This window comes from Syngnathoides biaculeatus, chromosome 8 (assembly GCF_019802595.1).
Source record: "Syngnathoides biaculeatus isolate LvHL_M chromosome 8, ASM1980259v1, whole genome shotgun sequence".
Taxonomy (NCBI): Eukaryota; Metazoa; Chordata; class Actinopteri; order Syngnathiformes; family Syngnathidae; genus Syngnathoides; species Syngnathoides biaculeatus.
The window spans coordinates 12,638,816-12,664,650 of NC_084647.1; the positions used below are offsets into that span (position 1 = coordinate 12,638,816).

At 41.9% G+C, this 25,835-nt stretch overlaps 3 protein-coding genes across 13 annotated transcripts in view; 2 read left to right on the forward strand and 1 right to left on the reverse strand.

The window, feature by feature from the left end:
* Positions 1-19,037, forward strand: part of st3gal4 (ST3 beta-galactoside alpha-2,3-sialyltransferase 4) — a 110,685-nt gene extending 91,648 nt beyond the window's left edge. For 4 of the 6 annotated variants that reach the window (XR_009796212.1, XR_009796214.1, XR_009796217.1 and 1 more), the window contains 2 exons: positions 8,429-8,537; positions 18,577-19,037. The gene's annotated coding sequence lies outside the window, so the exon portion shown is untranslated. Of the gene's footprint in view, positions 1-8,428; positions 8,538-18,573 lie in introns of all 6 variants that reach the window. The other 2 variants (XR_009796213.1, XR_009796215.1) reach the window with 1 other exon arrangement.
* Positions 2,318-6,204, forward strand: kcnj1a.1 (potassium inwardly rectifying channel subfamily J member 1a, tandem duplicate 1). The gene is made up of 2 exons (XM_061827292.1): positions 2,318-2,472; positions 4,328-6,204. The coding sequence occupies exon 2, from the start codon at positions 4,346-4,348 to the stop codon at positions 5,465-5,467; it is 1,122 nt and encodes a 373-aa protein (XP_061683276.1). The 5' UTR covers positions 2,318-2,472; positions 4,328-4,345; the 3' UTR covers positions 5,468-6,204.
* fli1 (Fli-1 proto-oncogene, ETS transcription factor) overlaps positions 10,209-25,835 on the reverse strand; it is a 40,743-nt gene continuing 25,116 nt past the window's right edge. For all 6 annotated transcript variants that reach the window (XM_061828414.1, XM_061828413.1, XM_061828416.1 and 3 more), the window contains 4 exons: positions 15,500-15,559; positions 15,319-15,378; positions 12,848-12,895; positions 10,209-12,732 (listed from right to left, as the gene is read on the reverse strand). In XM_061828414.1, coding sequence (XP_061684398.1) covers positions 12,203-12,732; positions 12,848-12,895; positions 15,319-15,378; positions 15,500-15,559 — 698 coding nt within the window. In that variant the 3' untranslated portion in view covers positions 10,209-12,202. The remainder of the gene's footprint in view (positions 12,733-12,847; positions 12,896-15,318; positions 15,379-15,499; positions 15,560-25,835) is intronic.

Below are 25,835 nucleotides of genomic sequence, written 5' to 3' on the forward strand. Positions count from 1 at the left end.
GGGAAAGTGCCGCACAAGCACATTTCCTCAACTCGGGATTGCAGACGACTGGCATTTAGCACGTTGCCATTTTTACCCTGTGAATGATGGACATGGAATATGAATGCTCAGTGACATAATGACCCAGCAAAATGGCTACTACATCGTGCGCGCACACACTTGGATGTAACCAGCTCCCTGACATTTAAGTCCTCCTCAACTGATCACCGAATATCACCCTCTTTAAATTAAAAGTTGATCGAGCTTTTTAATTGATAACACATTGAATTGAAACCCCTCAGCCCAACTCCAGCTCTTTATTATAATCCATAATTGCTTTTTTCCATCAGTGATCAAATGTATTTTGTGGCTGAACACTTTCTAGATGTGACTCCCCAAAAAAAACTCAAAAGCCGAAGTGCATAAAACAAAATCAAATTCATTTAAGTTGACTGAATTTTACCACACAAGTTGATTATTTTTGCAGAAATACATATTGTATATGCATTATCACTCAGCCATCTAAAGCAGACTGACAGAAACTGATACAGAAACTGCCATTGTTTTAAATTACCTTGCCAATTGATGGGAGGGGGCAGGAGGAAGGGGGGGGCATACTGCTATTGTTTAACATCAGTCTGAGACATGTCGGCGAGCGTTTAAAGTGCAAAATAAACTCAATATTCACGCCTGAAACAGCTACATGACTGTGAACAATAACAAACTTTAAACGGTAAGTAGCTTTACTTTATTTTAGTTTGATGCAGATTTATTATAGAGCGACTTTTATACTCTCATTCAATTTTCTGTAAAATTCTAATTAATAATAGTTTAGCTAATTTTGATTGGCTTTAGTTTTTTTTTTAATTTATTTTTTGTAATTCAGAGTGGGTGTGTTTGCGTGATCATGTGTTTACTTATTGCATAGACGGGATGTTTTGGGATTGTTCATTTATGCCAAAAGCTGATTCATTTTGGAAAAATCTTACTCCATGTTGAGGGTATCCATTTCCATGCCTTTTTAATGATCTAAAAAATAGTTTCCAGTTGATGCCACTTTGGGGCAAAGCATCTGAATTGTCACTTGAACCACATAGTGTAAAATGTGAGCTTTAAAAAGAAACGCAAAGTATTTGAATAATGTAATAATATGTAAATATATTTTACAAAAAGTAATCATTTGGAACAACACTTTCTTTCATACTGACAATATTTAGAAGTAACAAAAAGCATAGGAACAACATCGACTTTTTCCGCTTTTTGCCAACCATTTCTTTTCATTTTAATTTTAGTGCCGTTTGCATGCGCACATCCTCTGTTTTATTTCAGGGGACATTATTATTTATTGCTGGTCATTTGACTGACCATAATCTTGAAATGCAAGCAATCAGAAGTAACTTCCAAAGTTGTCAAACCATGCCGGCGATCGGTGCAGTAACGGTGACTATTTGCAGGCCCCACCGGCTACAATAAAAGGCATCACGAATCATAGCTGATCAAACCATAAAAGAATAGAAGAGCTTTCAATGCCAGATGCTGAACATCCTTTGCATAGGCCCAGATTAACAGAAACAGAATTTAACGGCTCTGTGCATTAACAATAAAGCTTTGTGGATACTGAACATGCCTTACACAGCTCCTCTTTTTTGCGCATTGACTGTGCTGCAAAATTATTCCAGCTATAATTGAAATCTTTTCTCCTCTCAGCATTCAGAATATCACCGGGTAGGTATTTGGATCACCTCTTGTCCCACTTCATCCCTGATTTTTGTTCCGTGTTTCTCATATTTGACAGCAACACAGGTCTTTAGTTGTTGTTCAGCTAGTGTACTGATTTCGATACTGACAACTCTATTTTATGAGAAGTAAAGGCATTAAAAATTTATTTAAAAAAAAAAAAGTAAAATTTTGAGATCGCACAGGCCGTGAACATGCATATTATTACATATCGTAATACACTTTAGTATTATTTCCACAAGAGGGCAATATGGAAAAAAAAGAGGTGGACTGCAACCACTTATTTGGGTCCATAGTAAAACAGTTTGTTACTTGGACGCAGAGATTTGGAGCTTGCTGCTACAGTATAAAGCTTTTCCATTCATATTCTAAACATTGATCTTCATCCAGAAATGTGTGATTTCATAAACTATAAAGGGAAAAAGTCCGCACGGGGAGTGGATCGAGGTCAGCTTGGCCCTTGGTGCCAGGCGTCTGTGGGGTAAACACAGCTTGTTAGAGCCGGGGGAAGGGTATCCGTGCGTGTGTGCGTGTGTATGGAGGTGGGGCGGCGGTGGGGGGTTACTTGATGTCTCTGTGGGCGTAAACACTACCTGGCCGGTCCGCCGCGAGAGGACAGTATAAATGTACGCAGGTGCAGGGGAGCAGGCATATGAGGACACGCCTCTGCCATTCAAGTGCGAAGAGGACCAAAGAGGTGGAGCTGGAAATCAACACTTAGCTGGATGTGTCTCAAACTACTTCACATTCATAGAAGTGAGTATACTTTGTTATTCACTTATGGAAAAGCCAAAGTATGTCTATCTCTTGTTGTTTAGCAAATTAATTAAATGTTGCTCACTTTGAGGGCAATCGAATATTACAAGGAAATGTTGGCGCTGCTTTCAAAATGTTATGATGACGTTATTTAAATTACTTTGAGCTGCATCCAGGAAAACTTTTTAAAAAATATCTTTTGCCTTTAATCTATGGCCGTGATTTTACACCAAATTTTTCATTTATTTGAGCCCAACTTGAATATTCTCTTAATAGCTTGGTAGTGGTTTAATAAATCCATAAATATGCCCATTTGATTACAAATAAAAAATGTTTTCATTGAAATAAGATGAAACTAACCAAAATTAATAATGTATAACATTTTACTGATGGTTGCCTGACTTGTGCATTTTGCTGGCCGCATTTTTTTGAGTCAGCCACCGCAAACAAATGATTTCTGTAACTCTCAAAAAGGTCCGTGCACCTGCTGACAGATATTTTGTTCCACTCCTCGCGAACAAAGTTCACCAGATGTCTCAAATTTGAAGGGTGCTGTCTCCAGACTGCGTATTTCATCCGCCTTCCTCAGTTCATTTAGTCTGGATTATCTCAAAGAGGCGCTGTTACATTCTGGCACCGCTTGGTTGCATCTGGCGCGGGCCCTCTCGTGCATGTGGGGGTTAAATAAAATGAAATCGCAAGACTGTCGAGGTACAGTATTCTTGAGCGAAATGTGCGGCCCAGTACCTAAAATCCCTCATTCTTAAAAAAAATAATAATAATAATTATGAACTTCAATTGATTTGTTCATTTTCAATACATTTTTGTTCATTTCTGCTTTTATCAGTTTAACTGACCATTTTTCTTTATACAACTGAAGGGTCCCAACAAGTTAGTCATTCTTTGTAAGGTTGAGGTTTAGTTGAGTTAAATTGGTATTTTTCATTTAAATCTTACGTATTTCAGCTACATTAGGTGTCACTCTTTTAATAACCATGAGTTTGAAATAATTTTTTTGAATTGAAACTCACACTAGGTCACTAATCTGTCCTGTAGCTCATTAGCAAAACTTATTTTGTACCACATATATAGTTGTTTTTTGGTCACTTTTGCATGACCACAAACAAGAGTAACTGTTTGAAGTCCTGTGCACACTCATGTCAATATTCTAGATATGTAATAATTTCATAATCCTAATTGTTGTTTATTCAACTTGAATGAAAACAGAAGAGGCTGTTAATATTCTCCATCGTTAGACAACAACTGAAAGTAACTCTGAGGAATGAAAATAACGAGAGCTATATATATATATATATTTTTTTTTACTCATAACGCGAAACACAGATGAGCATTATCAACCTCAGGCGACTGTGTTGTTTTTCAACGTTTTAGATAAGAAATTGCTTTATTTAATTAAGAACTGTCAAGGCCCATGGAAAAAAGGGATGCAAAGGGGAAAAAAAATGAGACGTGAGCTTTGAAGGCTGACAAAAAACAAAAACTCAACTCACTGTACAGTCTGTTTTGTACCAATTAAGACTCGCCAACAAGCGTACGGTCACATTTATGTGTACACATGAGTCGGCAAAGTTGTTTAGATGCTCAGTCAGCTAATTGCGCCTGAACTCAAATGCGATCTGAACAGTTTGTTTTCCGCACATTTATTGGATTAGGACTTTTTCTGCTAGATGTTTTCTTTTGTGTTTCTCTGCTAGTTGGATCATTTGGTTGATGTTTGTGTGTCTCGTTTCAATTATATTAATAAATTTATCTCATTTAAGATGCCAAATCAAACTACAGAACTATATTGTTCAAGGATTAGGATAATTTCTTACCCATGTTTTCTGTTTTCAAGGTTGTGGACTTGTAGAAAATGTTTGGACCTTTCAGCAAACATCTCCAGAGCTACCTGGCTGAGCGAAAGAGTCGTAGGACCAGGCTGGTGAACAAAGATGGCCACTGCAACATTGAATATGGAAACATTAAGTACAGCAAATACTTTGCTTACATGACCGACTTCTGGACCACGTTCGTGGAGATCCGGTGGCGTTTTGTGCTCTTCTTCTTCATTGCCTCCTTCACCCTGAGCTGGTTCATTTTTGGCCTGCTCTGGTACTGGATTGCCCGTAGTAACGGAGATTTGGCATGGCAGGCGCCCCCGGCGGACCACACGCCTTGTGTCGATAATGTTGTCGGACTCACCACTGCGTTCCTGTACTCCCTTGAAACCCAAACCACCATCGGGTACGGTGGTCGAGCCCTCACTCCTGTGTGCCCCGGTGCGGTGGCAGTTCTGGTCATCCAGTCCCTTGTCGGAGCAGTTATCAACTGCTTCATGTGCGGAATCATTTTGTCTAAAATTTCCTCACCCAAAAAGAGAGCTAAAACCATCTCGTTTAGCGACATGGCTGTTATCGGCCCAAAGAACGGCACACTCTGCTTGTCGATACGGGTGGCCAACCTTCGCAAGACCCTCATGATAGGAAGCCAGATCTATGGCAAATTGTTGAGAACCACCATTACAGCAGACGGCGAGGCAATCATCATGGACCAGGTGAACATTGACTTCATGGTGGACGCTGGAAAGGACAACCTTTTCTTCGTGTGTCCGCTCACGCTTTATCACGTCATCAATAAAAGCAGCCCTTTCTTTGAGATGGCGGTGGACACGCTCCACAAGCAAGAGTTCGAGCTGGTCGTGTTTTTGGACGGCACCGCCGAGTCCACCAGCTCCTCCTGTCAAGTGCGGACGTCCTTTATTCCCCAGGAGATCATGTGGGGCTACAACTTCCTGCCCATCATCTCCCGAAGCAAAGAAGGTAAATACAGGGTCGATTTCTCCAACTTTTCCAAGGTGGTGCCTGTGGCCACCGCGCACTGCGCCTACTGTTTCCACAACATCAAAGGTCATCACCACCACTCCAAAGATGGAATCGACAACCAGGGTTTTGAAGTGATTGATATTCACGATCCTGCAAGCATCACTAAGATGTAAGACCACAGAGACTGAGAACAAGACACCAGGCCTTTTAGTGCTCTCCGATGAACCTCAGTTCATTTTAGGTGAAGCAAACCTCATTACAGTATAATGTGGAAAATGTGTCGAGTTATCGAGTTATAATGAACAATTCTTTTATGTATGTCCTGTCTATAAAAACGCGGCTGTGAAAGTCTATCAGCCAAAAGCCCGTTTTCGGACAGGTTACCATGTCATGAAAATGTCTTGGTTTAACATGCCAGAAGAGAAAGGGATGAATATACGTACGTCTTCTCACGAGAGAAATATACTCAAATGAGTGCTTGCTGTCAATGAAGACGAGTTGCTGTAATTTACCTCGGACCCTGCACGTCGGGTTTTCTGAGGATAGCAAAAGACTATTTTTCTGTATATGAAACTTACTTGAACAATTTGTTTTGAGTGCTTTGTAATTGTCATGGATGAAGAAGCAATATTAGTGTTGGTTTAATAACGCGTGCCGGCGTTGTTTGCCATCCATGAAAAGACACTTGGGCTTGAAACATTAGCCTTTGTTTATCTATTCCAGCACAAGCACTCGGACTGCTTTAATGTGGAACGTTTCAGTGACGAAATGGTGCGAGAACAATGTTCTCTGGGAAACACAAAATTTTTTGGCTGTGTGCAGCCTTACCTATTGAATGAAATTAAATGTTTTTTTTTGTTTGTTTCTAATTTGATCTCAGGGTTGAAACAGCTGAAATAAAACTATTTTTACACGCAAAATGTCTGCCTTCCATTGGTCTCCACCTGAAATTACTGTTAACATAATCAAAAAGGTCAACGTGACAACCTCCCAGCCGGCAACCCCCATTACGAATTTGAATCCAAACAAAAGCGAGGTTGTGACAGCAAACACGAGAGCCAACCTAACCCAATGTTGGGTCCCGGCGAGTCACAGATGCTGTGATCAATACATGTATTGTCATCAGCATCTGATCACATGCATGCTAACTGCTGTCAATGCTTGCCTGCCAAAGTATCTTTAAAAGTAAATTATATTTTTGAAAGTGTTGAAAACAGGTTGAAACGTATCTGACATTTCTTTGAACTGTAAACTGTACAGTATGTATGCATTTATAAAGTTAGGATTTTGTTTATATTCTATGAAATATATTCAAAAGTTATGGCCATTTTCCACAGCACTCTTTACGTCTGTTGGATGTTCATCCAAGCTGTCGTGATTTCACACTCACCAATGTAAAGCCCAGTTTATGAATAATCAAGTGTAACTGTCGAAGTCATTTCATCCACGGGGAACGTTGTAGTTCTGGTTTCCCTCAGAGGGCCGTTACGACAGTGAAACCATGAAAAACTTTAACCGGCTCATCGTATTTACACACAAAATTTATGAGCTACTTTTGGAATCAGAAATCAAGGGTATTGGGGTTTTCAAACTATTGCTGTTGCTTGGGCACACAATATCGCTTGCAATATCTCAATGTTGTCATTTATTATTTGACAGTTTGAAATTTAAGTACAGATTTTAACAAAAATCATGGAAGTTCATATTGGTTTGGCTTTGCGGGCCAGATAAAATCATGTGGCGGTCCAGATCTGGCTCCCGGGCCTTGAGTTTGACACCTGTGGTGTTGACAGTTTTAGGTAGAAAATTGAGAAAATGGCTACGTTGTGAAACTAATGGTTAGCAGCATTTGAATGCTATGGCGAAAGAGCGTTTCCATACTGTCTGCTTGCCAGGGTGATTGTTAGATTAGAGCGCTCTGAACACTTGATGAGCGTACGTATTACGATAATGGTGTCAGTTGTCTTGTTGCATAAGATCTTAATTCAACGTACGCGTACCCACGTGGACAAGCACATGCAACCACACACACACGCACACACTCCCGACATGCATTTGTCCGCTCGACAAAACTTGATAACCGTGGCAGATGGTGGCGTTTATTTGCTGTTGCGGTGCTGCCAAATGACCTTTACTATTATGAGGGTTCTTGTTCTGACATTTATTACAAAATAATGAGGATTAAAAAAAAAAAAAGACAGGTGACACGTATCTGTACCAATTTCAACTTTGAGTGTGGCCAGCCATCTTGGATTAGATATTTTAAAAAATTAGGTCATAATTTGATTGCGCTAATGAACATACAACGTATCTATCAAAGCACCCTTTACACAGAGCTATTTGAAATACAGAGCACTCTATATTTCAAGCAAAGGAAAAATCTCTGACAGTTGGGGATATCCATCCATTTTTTTCTCGTGGCTTATCCCCACAAGGGTCGGGGGACTGCTGGTGCCTATCCCCACTAATTTCGGGCTGGCGTTGCACGTATAACCTGAACTGGTTGACAGCCAATGCCAGGCCACAAAGAAACAAAAACAACCACTCGCACTCGCATTCATACCCATGTACAATTTAGTCTTCAGTTAACCTACCATGCATGGGTTTATTTTGGTATGTGGGAGGAAACCAGAGCCAGTTGGAGATAATTAGATGAAAATTGAACTCTAGTGCATAAACAAAATGCTTCTAGGGTCCTTTCTATGCTGTCTTCTCACGCAGAACACATGCACGTCCTCGACTGTCCTCATCTTAAAGCAAATACGCTTTTATGCTTGTATTATTACTAATGTATCCAACTATTTTCTCATCATATTATTCTCAGAAAATGTTGACCATTAATTCAACATTACTGTTTTTTTTTCCCGCTGAATATTAGAACTGTAGTTGTTGCTTTTCTTTGTGGAAATAAGGGATGTAGCCTACTTACACGTCCGAATATCAATTGGTTCTTCATTGGAGGCCTCTTTGTGTCACAGTTAGAAAAAGGAAAAACACTCATCGTCCTTTTTCACTTCACTGGGTGATTTGCTGCAAAGGGTTTACTGTAAACAGATTATCCTTCAGTCTAAGTTAGAAAATGTAACAACGCAGCGGCACAGTCATCTGATTTCCAGCATCGTTTTATCTTGCAGAGGAGGATTGGACACAGAACTCTTTCAAGTAATGGAGCTGATCGCCGTTGTTCTGATTGCCTCCAGTTGAAGCATTTTGAACGGATCTGGACATGCAAGTCAAAACCAGGTGAGCAAATTCTCCACAGGTTTTGCATTGTATTCATTTCAATGTAACATTCAAAGGTACTGGTTTATGATCACCATGATATAGATTTGTTATTGTATATTTATTTTTTGGAATGCAAGAGGCTTCTGCGCCTTTCACTCCGCATTGATTTCTAGACTGTACTCTGCGCCTACTCGACCCAACACAGTCCGGTGGATCTCGGTAATAAGACCACCCTGCCTAAATTATGTTTTCTCAAACTTTCCTAAATACTTGATACAAATGATAATTGGTATAATTTTCAAGTCAACCATCAGAATACACTGTAATTTCCGGCCTACAAGCCACGACTTTTTTCCACACGCTTTCAACCCTGCTGTTTATGCGGTGATTCGGCAAATTTGTGCATTTTTTTTCTAAAGGCTGCAAGGGGCATCCGATCGGAAAAGGTAAGAGTGAGACCGGTGGAATATATCTGCTGAGGAAGTGACTTACCGGTTCGGCCATGGTAGCGCTGCGCTAGCGTTAAACTCTTTCAGTATACCGTCTTTGTAAATATCTCACGTTTCAATGTTGGTTTCGATGTGGTCACCTGCGGATTTTACACGGCTCCGGCCTATGTATGTACCAAATGGTATTTCCTTTACAAATGTACTGGGTGAGTCTTATAACCAGGTGCGCTCTGTAGGCCGGGAATTACGGTAAGTAAAATGGTTTGGAAAAAAACTGCCAATGACTGAACTGTTGCAAATGATTCTTTACAAAGGAATTTGAATACATACTTTTCAAAAACTGGAAACAGTCATTGAATGAATGTGCAGCCCTAAAATGTCATATTTACTGAAATCCAAAGCTACGTCAATCGAAAACATCCCGAGTCAAACATTTGAATTTTATTCCGACAGCTGATGCCTTGAAAACTGTCAACTGCCATTTGCATCAACTATTTAGGAACATCTGAGGAAAATATAATTTGCATAATAAGTCCCAATATATTGATGATATAGCAGTGGCTAAGCCCGTGTATACATGATGCAAAATTTCCCATTGTCTTTCCATCATTAATTTGTGCGTGGATTAAATTGCTATCTGGTTAGATTATGCCTTATCTTTTTTAAAAATGTGCCTCACAATGAAATGGCATGTGTGATTTGAATAATAATCACTTTGGTTCACCTAAAAATAAAAACAGACAAAAGATGTTTCACAGACAATTATTCTGAAAATGAAAAGTACTGGGGTTGCCATGGAAACACAACTAAAGCCATAGACGGGGAACAGGACAGAACTTGAGAGGTAAAAACATTTATTTGTCACATTTTCCTATACAAGTCCTTTTTCAAAAGGTATAACTTCATACATTACAGGCATGACGATCCAAATAATAATAATAATATTAATAATAATAATGCATTGGTTAATTGTAAAATTATACACACGCACGATATCTTTCATACATTGCTTATTAGAAGTAGTATAGGTCTCTTGATTGATTTTTGTAAAATAAAAGCAATGTTGAGTTGTACGTTCCCTTTGTGTTCTATTGGTCATTGTCAATGCTATTTGCATTACTTTACATACAATATCTTCATCTCCACCAATTCCAGGACTTCAAAAGTGATTAAGAACCGTTCTAATCACGCGTTGCATACAGAGTCAAAAGGTCCCTTGTTATTGGATTCAAGCAGTCACTTGTTTTTTTTTTTTTTTTTTTTTTTTTTTTTTGGGAGAAGGCTAAAATAGCTTGTGCACACAAAGGCACTTAAGGTGTTACACAGTCTCATGAAAAATAATTACAAAAAGAAGAAAAAAAAAAGCTACAAATTTATTGCCCAAATGTACAAATATAAAAACGCTTCAAATGCAGAACAAACTACTGAGCAGAAATGGACTTCAAAGGTTTGCATTTTTTTTTTTTTTGACCGAGGTCAACTCGTATTAATTCTCGTCTTTTTAATACTGTCACATATGAAAATATCTCTGCATAATTTATACAGTAAGTTGCTTTAATGCCTAGTTGACTGATGCATATAAAATAATAAAAAATAGGTCTGACAAACGCACAGCGTTTGCGAATCTGAGGAATTCTTTGTTTCATCTCGTCATATTTGAAATTGGTTTTGTTCTCCGATAAACTTAATCAAAAGTGATTTGCTTTCAAGTGTCCATTTCGCTTGCTGGTCACGGAACGCATTTGCTAATCACAGCATGTACACCTGAAGATGAAAACCTTATGATATGATGCGATTATACGAGCAGGAAGTCCACGTGCATGTTTATCTGGCCTTAAGATCAGTGAGAAACTAACATTCAAGCATCCATGCTGCTCTCAAACTAGGATCCAGCCCCGGTAATATGCAACCTGACACTGTCTACGAACTGAAAAAGCCACTTCTCAGCGTGGCCTGCGTGATCCTGACTGGACCCAAGAGGAGATGAGAAACAGTGGCAGTCAGAAAACAAATCAAAAATTGTCAGATTTTTCATCAGGGAATATTTCAACACCGATATGGACTGGGCCAAACAGCAGTTTAAAAAAAAAAAATACTAACACTGTTGTGGTTTTAATGCTCATTTCATCATATAGTGCACTGGATGCAGTCACTTTATTTCAATGTACTTATTCTATATTTGGAGTCTTGTTAAAATGCATCTCCAGCCAAATCAAGTATGGCATTTCATATTTTAGAATGAACAGAAACATCAAAATTGAATGGCTTTAATGAAAACACCTGACAATCTTTGATTTTTTTTTTTTTTTTTTTTGCATCCTCTTTTAAGACACGAACCGGATAACATTCACATTAATACTGACATGGTCGAGAGACAGAACATGGCTTCAAGGCGACAACGCGGTAAACTTTTCATAGCCGAGCGCGTCGGCCTGGGTTGATTTGGTCGCAAAATTGCTTCAATTGCCTCGACACGGCTCCCTCGCCACAACGCAGCCGTACACATTGCCCGTCATCAACTCCGCACGCGACGCAGAAAGCATTTAAAGCACAACTGACAGTTCAGCAGACATACAGCGCTTCCTTCCCTGCTCTTCAACTCCTCTCTCGCCTTCCAGTTTGGAGGATAAATTAAATTGTGAATGGCGTATTCCAGTTGTCAACTTTCATTCAGTGCCGAGAATGGTCCGTGTCTTGTGTGTGTGTGTGTGGGGGGGGGGGGCGTCTTTTCCAGCGAATTCCAGAAGACTCTCAACAAACATCAAATGGTACAGAGGCAGCGGGAAAAAGATGAAGGCTTCGATGCGGTGGGAATAACAAACCCCGACAAGGTTGTAGATGGTGGAAAGAGCAGATGCTTTCAAGCATAATGGCTGTAATGTACTCAGGAGGATGTCGATTGAGACCCGTAAATAAAGGGCCATGTCTGGGCTGAGGAGGCAGACGCGATTGCTCCTCTGTCCTCGCACTTTGGCTTGGCAAGCAAACATTTTGGAGAGAAACTGGCTGCAGCTTTCAGGAGAGGAAGTGGAAGATAAACGCACGTGTCCCAAATATTTCAAACAAGTCTTCTAAAGGTAAGTAGTATTCCATTCAGGACCGTAGCATCCAGTTGTTTAGAAATGATTGACAAATACGTATCATTCGATTTCATCACGCCTCTTCATTACCTTCATTACGGTATTGCTTCGTGGGGAGTGCAGGTCAGCAATGGCGGGCTTAGCGGGTGGGCGTTTAATAGTAACTGCCCAGATGGGAGGGCACGTGGGTGTTCGGGTGGCGGGGGACGTTTGGGTTGGGGTAGATGCCAGCAGTGGGCGAGCTCCAGTATGGAGCAGTTGGTCCGAAGAAGTTGGAGGAGGTAACTGGCATGGACGGAGGGTGAGGGGACACAAAGTTGACCTTTTGCTGGTGGCTATGATACGAAGGCACGTAGGCTAGGTCCGAGGGGTACTTGTACATAGACGACTCGGTAGGGTGCGGTTGCAGAGCCTGGGCGATGCCGTGGAAGTCAAACTTATAGGCGTAGCGTTTGCCGTGCACCTTGGTCATGATGTTTTTGTCGTAGTAGTAGCGCAGCGCTCGGCTCAATTTGTCGTAGTTCATGTTGGGTTTGCTCTTCCGTTCTCCCCAACGGCGCGCCACCTCGTCCGGGTCCGTCATCTTGAACTCGCCGTTGGTGCCCTCCCATGTGATGCAGCCGGCGTTGGCGCTGTCCGACAGGAGCTCCAAGAGGAATTGCCATAGTTGGATCTGGCCTGAACCTGACGAGTAGAAGCAGAAGGGGGGTCATCAGTGAGTGAGAGATGCATTAGAATATATATATATATTTTTTTTTTAACAAATAGCAGATGTGTTATACATAATTGATGTTCTTACCAGGGTTGGCTAGGCGGCTACTGGTGGGACCAAGTATCTGATAAGGATCTGTTCAAAAAAGACATGAAAAGAACTCTGAATGGCACTAATTGGCATGGGTGAAGTATTTTCACTGAAATCCTGAAGGACTCGACATGGGAGCAAAACAGATGAACATATATTGGGCTAGTCCACTTTGAGAATGTTTTTTTTCCCCAAGTAATATTCAACAAAATCATTGCTCTACGGTATTTAAATGTAGATTAAACACATACACATAGTTGGGTCCTTGGAGTGCCTCCCCACTCATCAAGTGTGAAATTAAACAACCAGGGAGCTGGTCAAAAAATGAGCTTTCGCTTGTATAGTGCTTTAACATGGTCTCCTCATTTAAGGACGGAGACAGTATCTGGAGCAATTGGGGGTTCAGTGTTCTGCGCATGGACTCTTCATTATGGTCACAAGGAGTCAGGATTGAACCCGAAAACTTGTTGGGAGACGAAATTGACAAGTATCAATGGCCAAAAGATTATACCTTCAAATCCCCTTGATTACCTGAATAATTAACATACAGTACAGCCACAGTTCTCGACCACAATCCGTTCTAGAAGGCGGTGCGAGAAGTGATTTGTTCGAAAACCAAATCAACCGCCGCCTGCGCTGATGTTTCCTTTTTTTTTTTTTTTTTTTCTTTTGAATTCACAACAAAGCGCGTCTTGGGTCAGCTGGTCTGGCCACACGCATTCTGTTATTTCCGGGTTTTCTTGGGGGCGTTCGAGTACTGATTTTTGTCCGAAAACAGAAGTAAAAAAATCTCGAAATTTTCATTCTTGCGAGCTTCAAGAACGGGGACGTTCGAGAACCGATGCTGTACTGTATAGTGGTGTGATGATATCTAAACTGTATGGTTTGGTTTTATCACGATATTAATCTCACAGTACAATAATTATTGTGATATCTGGGAAAAGCTCAGAGTATTGCAGGAGGTCCGAAAAACCTCTTTTCATGCTAGGTGAGTCCTTTTTGCTGGACTTATCGTCTATTGTCTAACGTTTGTGTTTTTCTACAGGCTTAATAATCATGCTATGCTCATAATACAGAACAGTCCATTGAGGAAAAAGTCTGTTTACTAGTTTAACAATATTTATTGTCATATTTTTAAAATGTAACAAATTAGAAATTAAAATGGTTTATTTGCTCGAGTCCAACAATTCAAGTGAAATCACAATGGCAGGAACGCTCTTAAAGGTTACGCCAGTTTAGAAACAGGCAAATAACACAAAATGAAATAATCATGGAACCCTCGGTTGGATAAAATGATTAGTAAGATGATTTATTTTTTCCGAGCAGCCTTTAATATGTTTTCATTTGAAAAGGGGGGAGTATGTTGGATGATTTATTTTTACATTGATGTTGGTTGCATGGTGGGGAACAATTGTTTCATTTTTTTGGGACTACTGGGATGGATTGGCAGATGGAAATGTTGAAACGGGAGTCTGAATCATTATTACGTCTCCGTATGACGTTCATTGACCCGCAAGTTGAGATTGCACTCAGTAGCACAGCACTAAAGAGCTTCAAGCTTCGCGGCGGCACGAGGAGACCCGACTCACAGAGCATCCCAGTGGCGGCCTCCACGAAGCGGAGGTCCACTCGCCACCAATCCTGGCCTGTGCCTGGTCTGCATATGCCGGGCCAGAGGCCGGCGCAAACGAAAAGCAGCCTCTTGCCCAATCGGTTGTGAAACGATGTTCTAACAGTTGCAGTTGCACTGCTTCAGCATCCCTTCCAGCACGAATCTTTTGGTCACTTGACGTAGTCAGCCAATCGGTGAATTTTTATAACATTCCCACATGAGATATGCATCCAATTAGGTGCATTTACACTGACATGAAGAACTCAAACACTCTTGCAGCCTGGCTAAGAGGCGTGGCTTCATATAGCCACCCCAAAGCAAAGTTTTAAGCACAACATTCCATTATTTTATATTGAGAAAAGTCCATGACGATATCAAGGCACTTCTACCTTCAGGATACCCCGATTTTTCGAATATTGTGATATCCCGATTAGCGTCACTATAATATGCTGTCATTTTCTGAGTTTGGCAAGCTTTCCTATGATCCCAACCTTTTAAAATGAGTATAAAGTTTATTAAAGCATGGGGTCATCTCTTCCAACTTTAAACTTCCTTGCCAACCTCGTTATGATACATTAAGTGGATGCCCTTTTCTTAGGAAATAGGGGTGTGTTTTATGCAGATTGCAAATAGTAGACACGATCCCATCAATTTGATAAAATTCTGATTAACATATGCAAAGTGGTGTGAAGAAAACGAAACAATGTGTACTAGTAATTTAAAATAGGTTACCACCGCTATTTAGAACCAAGTTAGAACTACACTGCATTTAGTTTTGGCTGACTTTAAGATCAGTCTAGGAATTGTAAGGGTTTTCTCCATTGATGACAAACAAAAACGGGTAGAAGGCTGATACCTGGTTGAGCTCTGGGCTGCTCGGCAGTCTTGGTCACATTCTGAGTCACAACTGGTGAGCCTGCAGAATGTGAGACGGTGAAAAAGAAAAAGTGACTGGAGGTGACAATGCGCACATCGACTTCGTGTCTTGGAGGCAGAACATCCATGAACTTGGATTTTGGAGTGCATTTTGTCCTCACCTTTGGCGCTGTGCATGTTGTTTGACCATCCTGTCCGCCGTACAGCATCATACGAAGGGTCTAGCAAAAAAACAAAAACAAAAACAAAGTGGGGGGAAGAGGGCGGGGACAGCGTTAAGGCAGGTCTAAAATGCAGTCATTGCTAAAACTGGTATTTCTGTGCAAAGTACCCTCTTCCCTCCCTGACTACATTTGGAGCACGAATGTTCGTTATATTAGTTTTGTGAATCTTGCATTTTTTGTTATATTGTATATAAAAATTGGGTTGTCTAACTATGGCTCACGTTTTAGCCATTTTTCCTAAAATTAGTGAAATGAAATTGATTTATTAATTTTTAAATAATTATCTGAAAATAATTGATTTTTTTTTGTCTTGTATAAAATCGTTTGATTTATTTTATAAAACAATTAGGTCATTATTGATCCCTATATTATAAATACTGTAATACACTTACAAATAAAACTATTTTCTTAATAATTAGACAATTCTACATAACCTCATGCATGAATTTGCCAGGCAATCTGTTCATTTTGATGGGCACCCTTTGTATATTAAGATGAAAAAAATCTGAATCCTGAGTCAATGTTGTAGAATCGTTACATTAAAAAAGGCCTTCTGTAGTCAATATCAGAGCCATTGTTCCTGTTCCTTGCGGTTCCCAGGTCGGCCGCGGACATGGTCTTTCCTGCATGTCCTGGGCCGTCCACGGGCTCTCATCCCTGTGGGACGTCCCTGGAACACCCAACCATGGTGGCGTCGGGGAGGCATCTTAATCAAATGCCCGAGCCCTCATCATCTGACCCCTCTCAATGCAGAGGAGCAGCATCTTTCCCAGATGACCGGATGATTCTCGTCCTATCGCTAGAGGAGAGCCTGGACACCCTGCGGAGGAAACGTATTCCGGCTGCTTATATCCGGTATCTTGTTCTTTCGGTCACGACCCACGGCTCGTGACCATAGGTGACTTTAGGAATGTTGATCGACCAGTAAATTGAGAGCTTTGCGTTTTGGCTTCTCTCTTTCTTTACCACAACTGACCGATACAAAGTCCACGTCGCTGCAGGGGCTGGACCGATCGGCCTGTTGATTTCCAATTCCATTCTTTGCTCATTTGTGAACAAGACCCAAAGATACTTGAACTCCTCCGCTCAGGGCAGAGTCTCATACCCGACCCAGTGATAGCACGCCACTCTTTCCCTACTGAGGACCAGGGTCTCAGATTTATTTGGAGGTCCTGATGTTCATCCCAACTGTTCTACACTTAACTGCGAACCGCTCCACTGAGAGTTGGAGATCACGGCTTGATGAAGCCAACAGAATCACATCATCTGCAAAAAGTGGAGACGCAATACTGAAGCCACCCGACCGGACCAGCTCTACGCCTCGGTTGCGCCGGGAAAATCTGTCCATAAACTTTATGAACAGAATCGATGGCAAAGGGTTAGAGTCCAACCTCCAGCGGAAACACAACCAACTTAGAAAATAATACATTCAAATATAAGCTATTGCACATATGTGAAATAAAAAAATGCCTCAAAAAAAACGTTTTAAAAGCAAATGTAAAAATGTAATGCAAATGTAATAAATAGACTATGTAATAAATAAACTGTCCTTATAGATAAATGTAACCCACTGTAACACACACAGTTTGAGCATTTAATTTAGTTGTTCTTAGTGTTACGCGTACTGAACTTTAAAGTGCCACTGTCATGAAATGGATGATTTTTAGTACGTTATTAATGAAAAAACAGCAGCTGGCATTGACCCATCCGTTTTTTCACCGCAAAACATTATTTTGACATATGGCTTTTTGTAACTCCCGCCATGAAAATCCCCCTGAGGGATTTGTTTTCGAGAAGAAGCAGGAAGTGACGTACAGGGCAGTAGCGCACTCAAGTGGACTCGTTTTTTTCCATTAGTTTTACCTCTGGGAAGGTAGCTCGCTGTTCCTTCGTGTCGCTTCCGTGTCTCATAATAGGTGGGCGGTCTAGCCACCGCTGGGCTGGCTCATACGTACAGCCTGGGCGTCAGTTGTTGGTAAGAAGTGATCCGCATATCATCTAAATATGGCTCGAAAAAATGGGGTAATATTGCCCCGGACACTTCACTCGATTGTGAGATGTTCTCTTCTTCGAAAAGAGCTTTCATGTCTGAAGGAGGGTGTTCGTCTCACATAGCAGGGTCCACCGCGTGTTTTCATTGGCGAATGTCCCAGTGTGATGTAATGAACAGACGATGCATGCAATATGGCGACCACTTGGATGTCAAATGAGACTTCTGCAACTTTGCGCATGGATGACACGCTCTCCGCTCATATTTATTTTTTTCGTATAGACATTGAAGTGAATCATGTTATCTGTATTTTTCATTTCAATATCTATTTTAGAATGTTTTTTGGGATGACACTTGGGCTTTAAGAATCAATGCTGTAGTCATATTACAAATCCATTTTCAACATTCACTGTATTATCCCTTTGTATGTTGTGATAATTCGTCATCACTGTGTACCAGACTATTTGTCCAGTACCAACAGCACATTAATCAACCGCGGCGGACTCGGCTGAAGTGGCTCTCGACAGGATATCTAGCCGTGGCAGGGATGTTGGGTTTGGCACGCGGGGAGCGATTGCGGCGCACTGTTAGACAACGATTACAGTTAACCGAGCACCTTGCGACGTCCCTCGCCACAAATGAAAGGCAAACGAACGGCCACCGCGCGCGCTTCCATGTGCTGCGCGCTCGCTTCCTCCCCTTCATGAAACCTTGACAACCGGCCAATCCTGGCTGACTTTTGCGTGGATTCTGCCGTGTATCTGGAGAGCCTCCACGAAAAATCAGTCACTCTGACACAAACAGGTAAAACTGAGGATGTGATGATCCTCCTGGCTCAGGCTCAATGACCCCCGCCTACACTCATAGTACACCTGGCCGGCACATTTGATGACTTGTATCATCCTCACAACTACAACAGTTGCCAAAACACACAGAATTCTGAAGTATTTGGCAACCGCACATTTTTTTTCTTCCCTGCTTTTTTTTTTTTCCTTTTTCAAATCTGTTACGTTTCTCCCAGAAGGTAGGAAAGAGGTGTAAGAGTGATGACAGAGGTCACGACTGGGATCCACATGCTGCTTTCAAGGTCAAGAGGCAATCCCTTTTCCCATCAGTGGAAGTGGAAAATCTAAAAACCTCTCAAGTTCGCAAGGCAAGTCTTTATACAGTACTTTGACGTGGATATATGCAGTTAATGAAGACTGTTCTGATATAAAAATATGTCTGTGGGACTCAATGACATACAGCAGAACTGTATATTTATGAATGTATAGGGGAATGGTGTTGAACACATAATAGCTGCGATTTATAGTTATTAGTTAGTTATTTATAGTTATTTTATCCCCAATAGTGGCATACAAGCTCATAAATTAAAGAAAAAACATGTCAGTATCTTCACCCTCATTGTGAGCCTTTTAATCATTATATACAATAATTTCTTGGAATGTATTACGTAAATATGAAAATATATCACATTCTATGGTTTGTTGTCTGTGTGTTAATTCGTATTCGTTTTATTTTGCTTTTTTTTCTGCGGTCTGGAGTCAGATAAGCATTGAAAATAAGAATTTGATATCAATGGCTTTACCTGGAAAGATAAATAAATCACATCCTAATCAGGCCCGTATCCACTGTGCAATATCGCCCTCTTGTGGACAAACATGTTGACAACGAACACAATCCATCTTTTCTCCCATCTAAAATAATCAAATACCGTTTTATATTTAGGAAACTGCTCCTCTAACTTATCTTTGAAATAAAGCTCAACTCGGTTTCATTCTCAAGTTCAAAAAGTTCTTTTCAATGGATATTTAATGTCATACATTGTTTCTCAGAGTTCTTGGGAGATGGGGAAATTCCTGCTGCGGAGTCATCTTTTCATCTCATTAATTATTTTCCACCTATTAAACATTCAAAACCCTAAAATATTTCACCAAAGGGCCCATTTCGAGGGATGCGGTTCAAAGTGTAGTAAAATGGCACTTGAAAGGATAGATATAAGCATGAATGTGATGCATATTAACTTGCAAAAAGTCATTATAATGATGAAAAGAGAGGGGGGGGGGAGCAAAACGGGACAAAGAACAAGTGGGCTGCCGTGGCTGAGGGGGCTGTCAGGTCCAATCTGGTCCAGACTGAGGAGCAGCGAGTCCTGGGAGACTTGTGTTTCCTGCCTACCTCGCCTGAAGACAACCTCTCTTTGTTTTACTGGCCTTTTCTCCCCCCACCCCTTCACTCTAACCAGCAGAACCGACCCCCCCCCCCCCCAAGCACCAACACACACATCCACTGGACACCACCTATAAAGAAACTCACCAAGGAACAACGTCTGCTCCAGCTACACACAGAGAAGATGGTGGATTCATACGAGACAGAGGAAGAAATAAATCACAAGTGGCAAGAAAATATTGGAAAAGAGGACAAAATGTTTGGAATTCAGAAGGAAAACAATGATAATGAGCATCCTGGTGAGGACAGGCTGAGCTCTGCGAGTGTTGTGTGCTCATAAATGGCCCTTTAGCGGTTTACCGATATCGATTTGAAATTGCCAGCGTCGCCGACACAACGGTGGGACAGAATAACGAAGTAGGGACGCGAACGAATGTGTGACGGCCAAATCCGCTTTTGTAACTCTTTGTTTACGTTGACTTCGCCACAGGGAAAGCGCAGATTGAGAAGCGGCAGATGCAAAACGTACACAAACAAAAAGTCGAGCGGTCTGGGGGCAACGCGGAGCGAGACAGCCGCGCAGACGTCGACGCGACAAACCCCCCACCACCCCAACCCCGGCCTGTCCCCCACCTCCCTTCGCCTTCGTTTTTCCAGGCTTTGCTCTTACTGCGACTCCAGCCAGTTTCCACTCTCGTCTGGGGTGTGGTGCGCGCTCCTGGGAGACTTTCGACTGCACGACCAGTTAGTAAGAAAACAAGGCCTTGAGTGCGAGGCGCAGGCGGGCCGAGAAAGGTGGAAAGACGTGATGAGGGAGAAAGAGGCGGGCGTTACATATTCAATGAAAGAGAAGAGGAGACAAAAAGAGAGATGTGATCCTGTTTACTAACCCTGGCACACACACAAAAAAAAAAAACAAGTTACGGCGGCTGGGATGAGAATCAGCACCTTCAAATCTGAGAACATGGTCCTCAGTCGGAAAAGGGTGGCGTGCCCTCTGGGTCGGGGATGAGATCCTGTCCCAAGTGGAGGAGTTCAAATATCTTGGGGTCTTGTTCACGAGTGAGGGGAGAATGTAGCGGGAGATCGACAGACGGATCGGTGCGGCGTGTGCAGTGATGCGGACTTCGTATCGGTCCGTTGTGGTCAAGAGGGAGCTAAGTCAAAAAGTGAAGCTCTCAATTTACCAGTCGATCTACGTTTCTACCCTCACCAATGGGCACGAGCTGTGGGTCGTGACCGAAAGAACAAGATCCCAGATACAAGCGGCCGAAATGAGTTTCCTCCGCAGGGTTTCCAGGCTCACCCTTAGAGATAGCGTGAGAAGCTCAGTCATCAGGGAGGGGCTCAGTGTCGAGCTGCTGCTCCTCCATATTGAGAGGAGCCAGATGAGGGTGCGGGGGCATCTGATCCGGATGCCTCCTTGGTGAGGTGTTCCAGGCATGTCCCAGGACACGCTGGATAGACTATGTCTCTCGGCTGGCCTGGGAACACCTCGGGATCCCTCTGGATGAGCTGGAAGAAGTGGCCGGAGAAAGGGAAGTCTGGGTATCACTGCTGAAGCGACTTCCCCTGCGACCTTACCCGGAGAAGCGGTAGAGAATGGATGGATAGGCAGTGAAACGTATTTTTCCCGTGAAATTTCATGAACACCCTCTTTCCTAATACAGAAGTTAGGGACACTTACTTTTGCAAATAAATCAATTAGGAGCAGTTAGGGTGCATTTATTTTATTTTTGCCTTTTACTAATACTATATTCAATGTTATTACTGTTATCAATGCCCCTTTGCGTATTCTCCCCACCCTGCTTATGTCGGAGTAACATTTTTGTCTTGTATGTAAAAATGATCGTCAAACGATCTGATATGAGGATGTTTGCAGAGTGATGCCGTCACCTCGTGTTCTTTGTATTGCAGGATTTCATGTCTGGTGTTGTGTATATTACATTTGTGACATTTAATCGTATGCTTCATATTGTAGTGTTACATTTTTGGTCATGGTGATACTTTTTCATCCGTGTAAAAGAAAAATCCACGGTTCACTGATCTGAATTCTAACAGGACTTTTTTACGTCACACACAATGTTCATTTTTATTTTTTTTTACTTTTGAGGCATTACTCGATAATGTTGAACTTCTGGGGCGTTCCACTTAATGCAAAATGCTTTTGCAGGTCACTTTTTGAGGAATTCGCCCTGCCCGCAAACATCAACCACACTCTTTCCTCATACACTAGCAAAAAGTGCACCAGTGAATATGCTTCAAGATATGAATCGATCAATGCATATGGATTAGATGGATTAAAACAACTGCAAATTATCGATTTAAGTATTGCAATTCCCAGCCCATACAGAGTGCACCAAGCCTCACCCAGTACATTTGTAAAGGAAATACCATTTGGTACATACATACGCCGCAGCTGTGTAAAGTTACAAGTGCCCACATTGAAACCCACATTGAAACACGAGATATTTACAAAGAAAGGCGGTACACAGACTGTTTAACGCTATAGCTGCCGCGCTAATGCTAAAACTAACGCTAATGCCAGCGCCGCGCTAACAGGGCCGGTAAAAAAATATATATATACTGGTAAAAAGCACGGAGACACGGCAGTAACAAGCTAGGGCAGCGCTAACAGGGCCGGACCGCTAAGTCACCTCCTCGGCACATATATTCCACCGGTCTCACTCTTAACCTTTTCTGCTCGAGTGCCCCCTTGCGGCCGTTAGAAAAAATGCACAAATTAGCCGCGTCACAGCGTAAACCGCAGGTTTGAAAGCATGTGAAAAAAGTCGCGGTTTATATCCAGTAAATCATATATTGCCAAAAAATACCAATTCAACATAGATTAAAGCTAGAAAATCTGAAGTAAGTTTGGTACAACAAAAAAACAAAATAAACAGCAAAAGGAAAATTGATTGACACAAAGTAAAATATTTGTACTCATTTGACTTTCACAATAATAAGTAACCTGTTGTGAAGTGACAGGACCAATTTTGCAGCCTGGCGCTAAGTTTGGGAAAAGCTGCCCGAAAGCAATGTAAGACGCTACAAGGAGAAGTGTAGCACGTGCTCACACATGCCAATCCACAAGCAGACGGATTTTATACACAGACGCGCACACCCTTTCATTGCTACTACATTCCGTGTTTCAAGCGCTGCCTTTTATTCATAACGTTGCATTTTTACACCGCAGCGTCTGGGCCAGATTACGGGTTGTCTCCTGCGGGATACTCGTGCTTACTCGACCCCAAAGAGTCTGCAAAGTATTTGGCTCCTCTCGAACGGCAATATGAGCGTGAACATCTGGCAGCGTTGAACTGTGAAACTGTGCGATAAAGGCCTTGTCCCGGAGGAAACTTTTGTTTCATATTGCTTCTTATTTTTATGACGTTTTGGTGTGAAAAGCTGCGGTTGACTTCTAAAGAAAATCATAACAGAAATCTAAACAAAAAGGCAAACGGGTTGTCACTGTTGTACTAAAAATGTTGCATTTTTTCCCTTCCCCCCAAGCTTTATCTTTTTCAGGTTTGCGGCTCCTTTAAAAATTCTTGCATTCTAAAGTTATAGGCATGAATTATGCTTAAAAGTAATGCCAAATCCTTAAATATAATGTGCTTTACAATCTTACAGACAACATGATTTATTTTTGTAAAGAATTGGATACATTTGTGATTAAGATTGTCAGCACACGGTTTCCTCAATCCTGAACTTCAATGTCAACATTTATTTATTTTTTCTTTATTATTAACTTCTTTTTATACTTGTGTGACAGTTTTGAATAGCAAATTGAGATACGATGTAATCATCATTAAAATTAAGACCGTTTTATCGTCTTCACTTGTTTGTAATATCCATCCATCCATCCATCCATCCATTTTCTTTGCTGCTTATCCTCACAAGGGGCACAGGGAGTGCTGCAGCCTATCCCAGCTGTCAACGAGGAGGAGGCAAGGTACACCTTGAACTGGTTGCCAGCCAACTCCAGGGCACATCGAGACAAACAGCCGCACTCGCAATCACACCTATGTGCAATTTAGAGTGTCCAATTTACGTTGCATGTTTTTGGGATGTGGGAGGAAACCGGATTGCCCGGAGGAAACCCACGCAGGCACGGGGAGAACATGCAATCTCCACACTGGCGGGTCTGGGATTGAACCCTGGACCTCAGAACTGTGAGGCCAACGCTTTACCAGCTGACCCACCATGACGTACTCGTTTGTAGTATTGATGATATTTTTCCACTTGTGTACATTATGATATTATGATTCAGCGATATTCGATAAAAATAGTTATGCGACCATTGTCTTGAAATTCACAGCGTTCTGCCGTACTTTCCATCACCAAATCTAAATTGCAGAAGCTAAGAATTCAAGAAAATCAATTTTTAAGACGGGGTGCAAACTGAAGTCGAAAATATCAGAAGAACAGAGTTCAACTGGCAAATGTTGTGTGTCCCCTTGTCATCTGATAGCTGTTGTGGCAAATGACCGATATTAGAAACTCGAGAAAAGGTAAAAACAGCATGCTAGACTAGGTACCGCAATTTCCGGCCTACAGACCGCACCTGGTTATAAGCCTCACTCAGTATATTTGTTAAGGAAATGCCATTTGGTACGTACATAAGCCGCAGCCGTGTAAAAGCCGCAAGTGCCCACATTGAAACCGACATTGAAACACGGGATATTTACAAAGACTGTACAGTGACAGTGTAACGCTAGCGCTAACGCTAGCGCCGTTGCACTTACAGGGCCGTTAATAAAAAAAAGAAAAACATACTGGTAAAAATCCCTGACACACATCAGTAACACGCTAGCGCAGTGCTACCAGGGCCGGACTGGTAAAAGTCACTCCCTCGGCACATATATTCCACCGGTCTTTTCCGCTCGAGTGCCCCCTTGCGGCCGTTAGAAAAAAACGCACAAATCGGCCGCATCACCGCAAAAGCCGCAGGGTTGAAAGCGTGTGGGGAAAAAAGTCGCGGCTTATAGGCCCGAAATTACAGTAGTTCTACGTATTTCCGAACTGCGTCATTTCGGGGTCAATAAGCTTTGATTTGGGGACGTTATGCGATTGTAGCCGCATCATCTAAGTCGGGAGGTGGCTTTACGTCGGCCAAAGAATGGACCGCGTGTCAATTGGCAGTCCGGCGGCCCGTAATAGAAATCACCTCTTGTGAAAGGGAAATGCTCTCGAAGGGAGTCGCCCGCTATCCGTGCCAGTCTAAATACCTGCTGCTGAGAAGCAGGAAGGCTGGGGTCGGCGGGGTGACCGAGCAGAATCTTATCTGCCCTTCCCAAATGGGCGATCCCGCTATATAGAATCCTCACGACTTCGGGCGGCGAGCGCTCGCGGCCCGAGGCAGATAACGAGTCCGAGCTTCATTCTCGGACACTTATCAGATGCAGAGTTTCCTCTTTTCCTGTCTGGATGCGACTCTCATCCTATCATTGTTGTTGCAGCGCTCGCTCGCTCGCTCTTCTGGCGGTGGCTGTACCACGGCCCGCGTAAAGGATGTGTCGCTTTCCTTTTGCAATGGGAGATTCCGCCATCTTTGTTTTAGGTCAGCACAGTCGTGTTTGCAGAGTGAAAAAGTATCCGCAGGAAGTCATTCTGGGCGTTGGCCTAAAAGGCTTAATTCGGCTTTTTGCTATGACTTTATTGAAAATGTCTCACGCAAAAAAAAATAGCTGGTTTGAAAACAGAAATTCTGGCTTAGTTTGAAGACGACCCGCTCGCGTTGCATGAAATGTGCCAAGCGTCATGCATATCAGAAGAAGCTGAAGTTCGAGTTAAGGACAAAGTTTGCCTTTTCTTTGGCTTTTTTTTTTTGGTGACACTTTTTCCAAAAGGGGTGTTTGGAAAAGAAGAAGAATCTTGCCAGGAAGTTACATGAACTCCGCAAGTAAACTGACTCACATTCAAAGACTGCAGAGTCACAAGTATGTTTTTTTTTTTTTTTTTTCATTTTCTTTGAGTTCTGTGATAATTCAGGAGAAAAAAAAAATTGCCACGGACATCTGCAAAGCGATGGATGAATTGAGATGGAGTATTTGTTTTCTCTTGAAAAGGATTAAGTGCAAAAAAAAAACGGGAAAAAAAACCCGCCTGTAC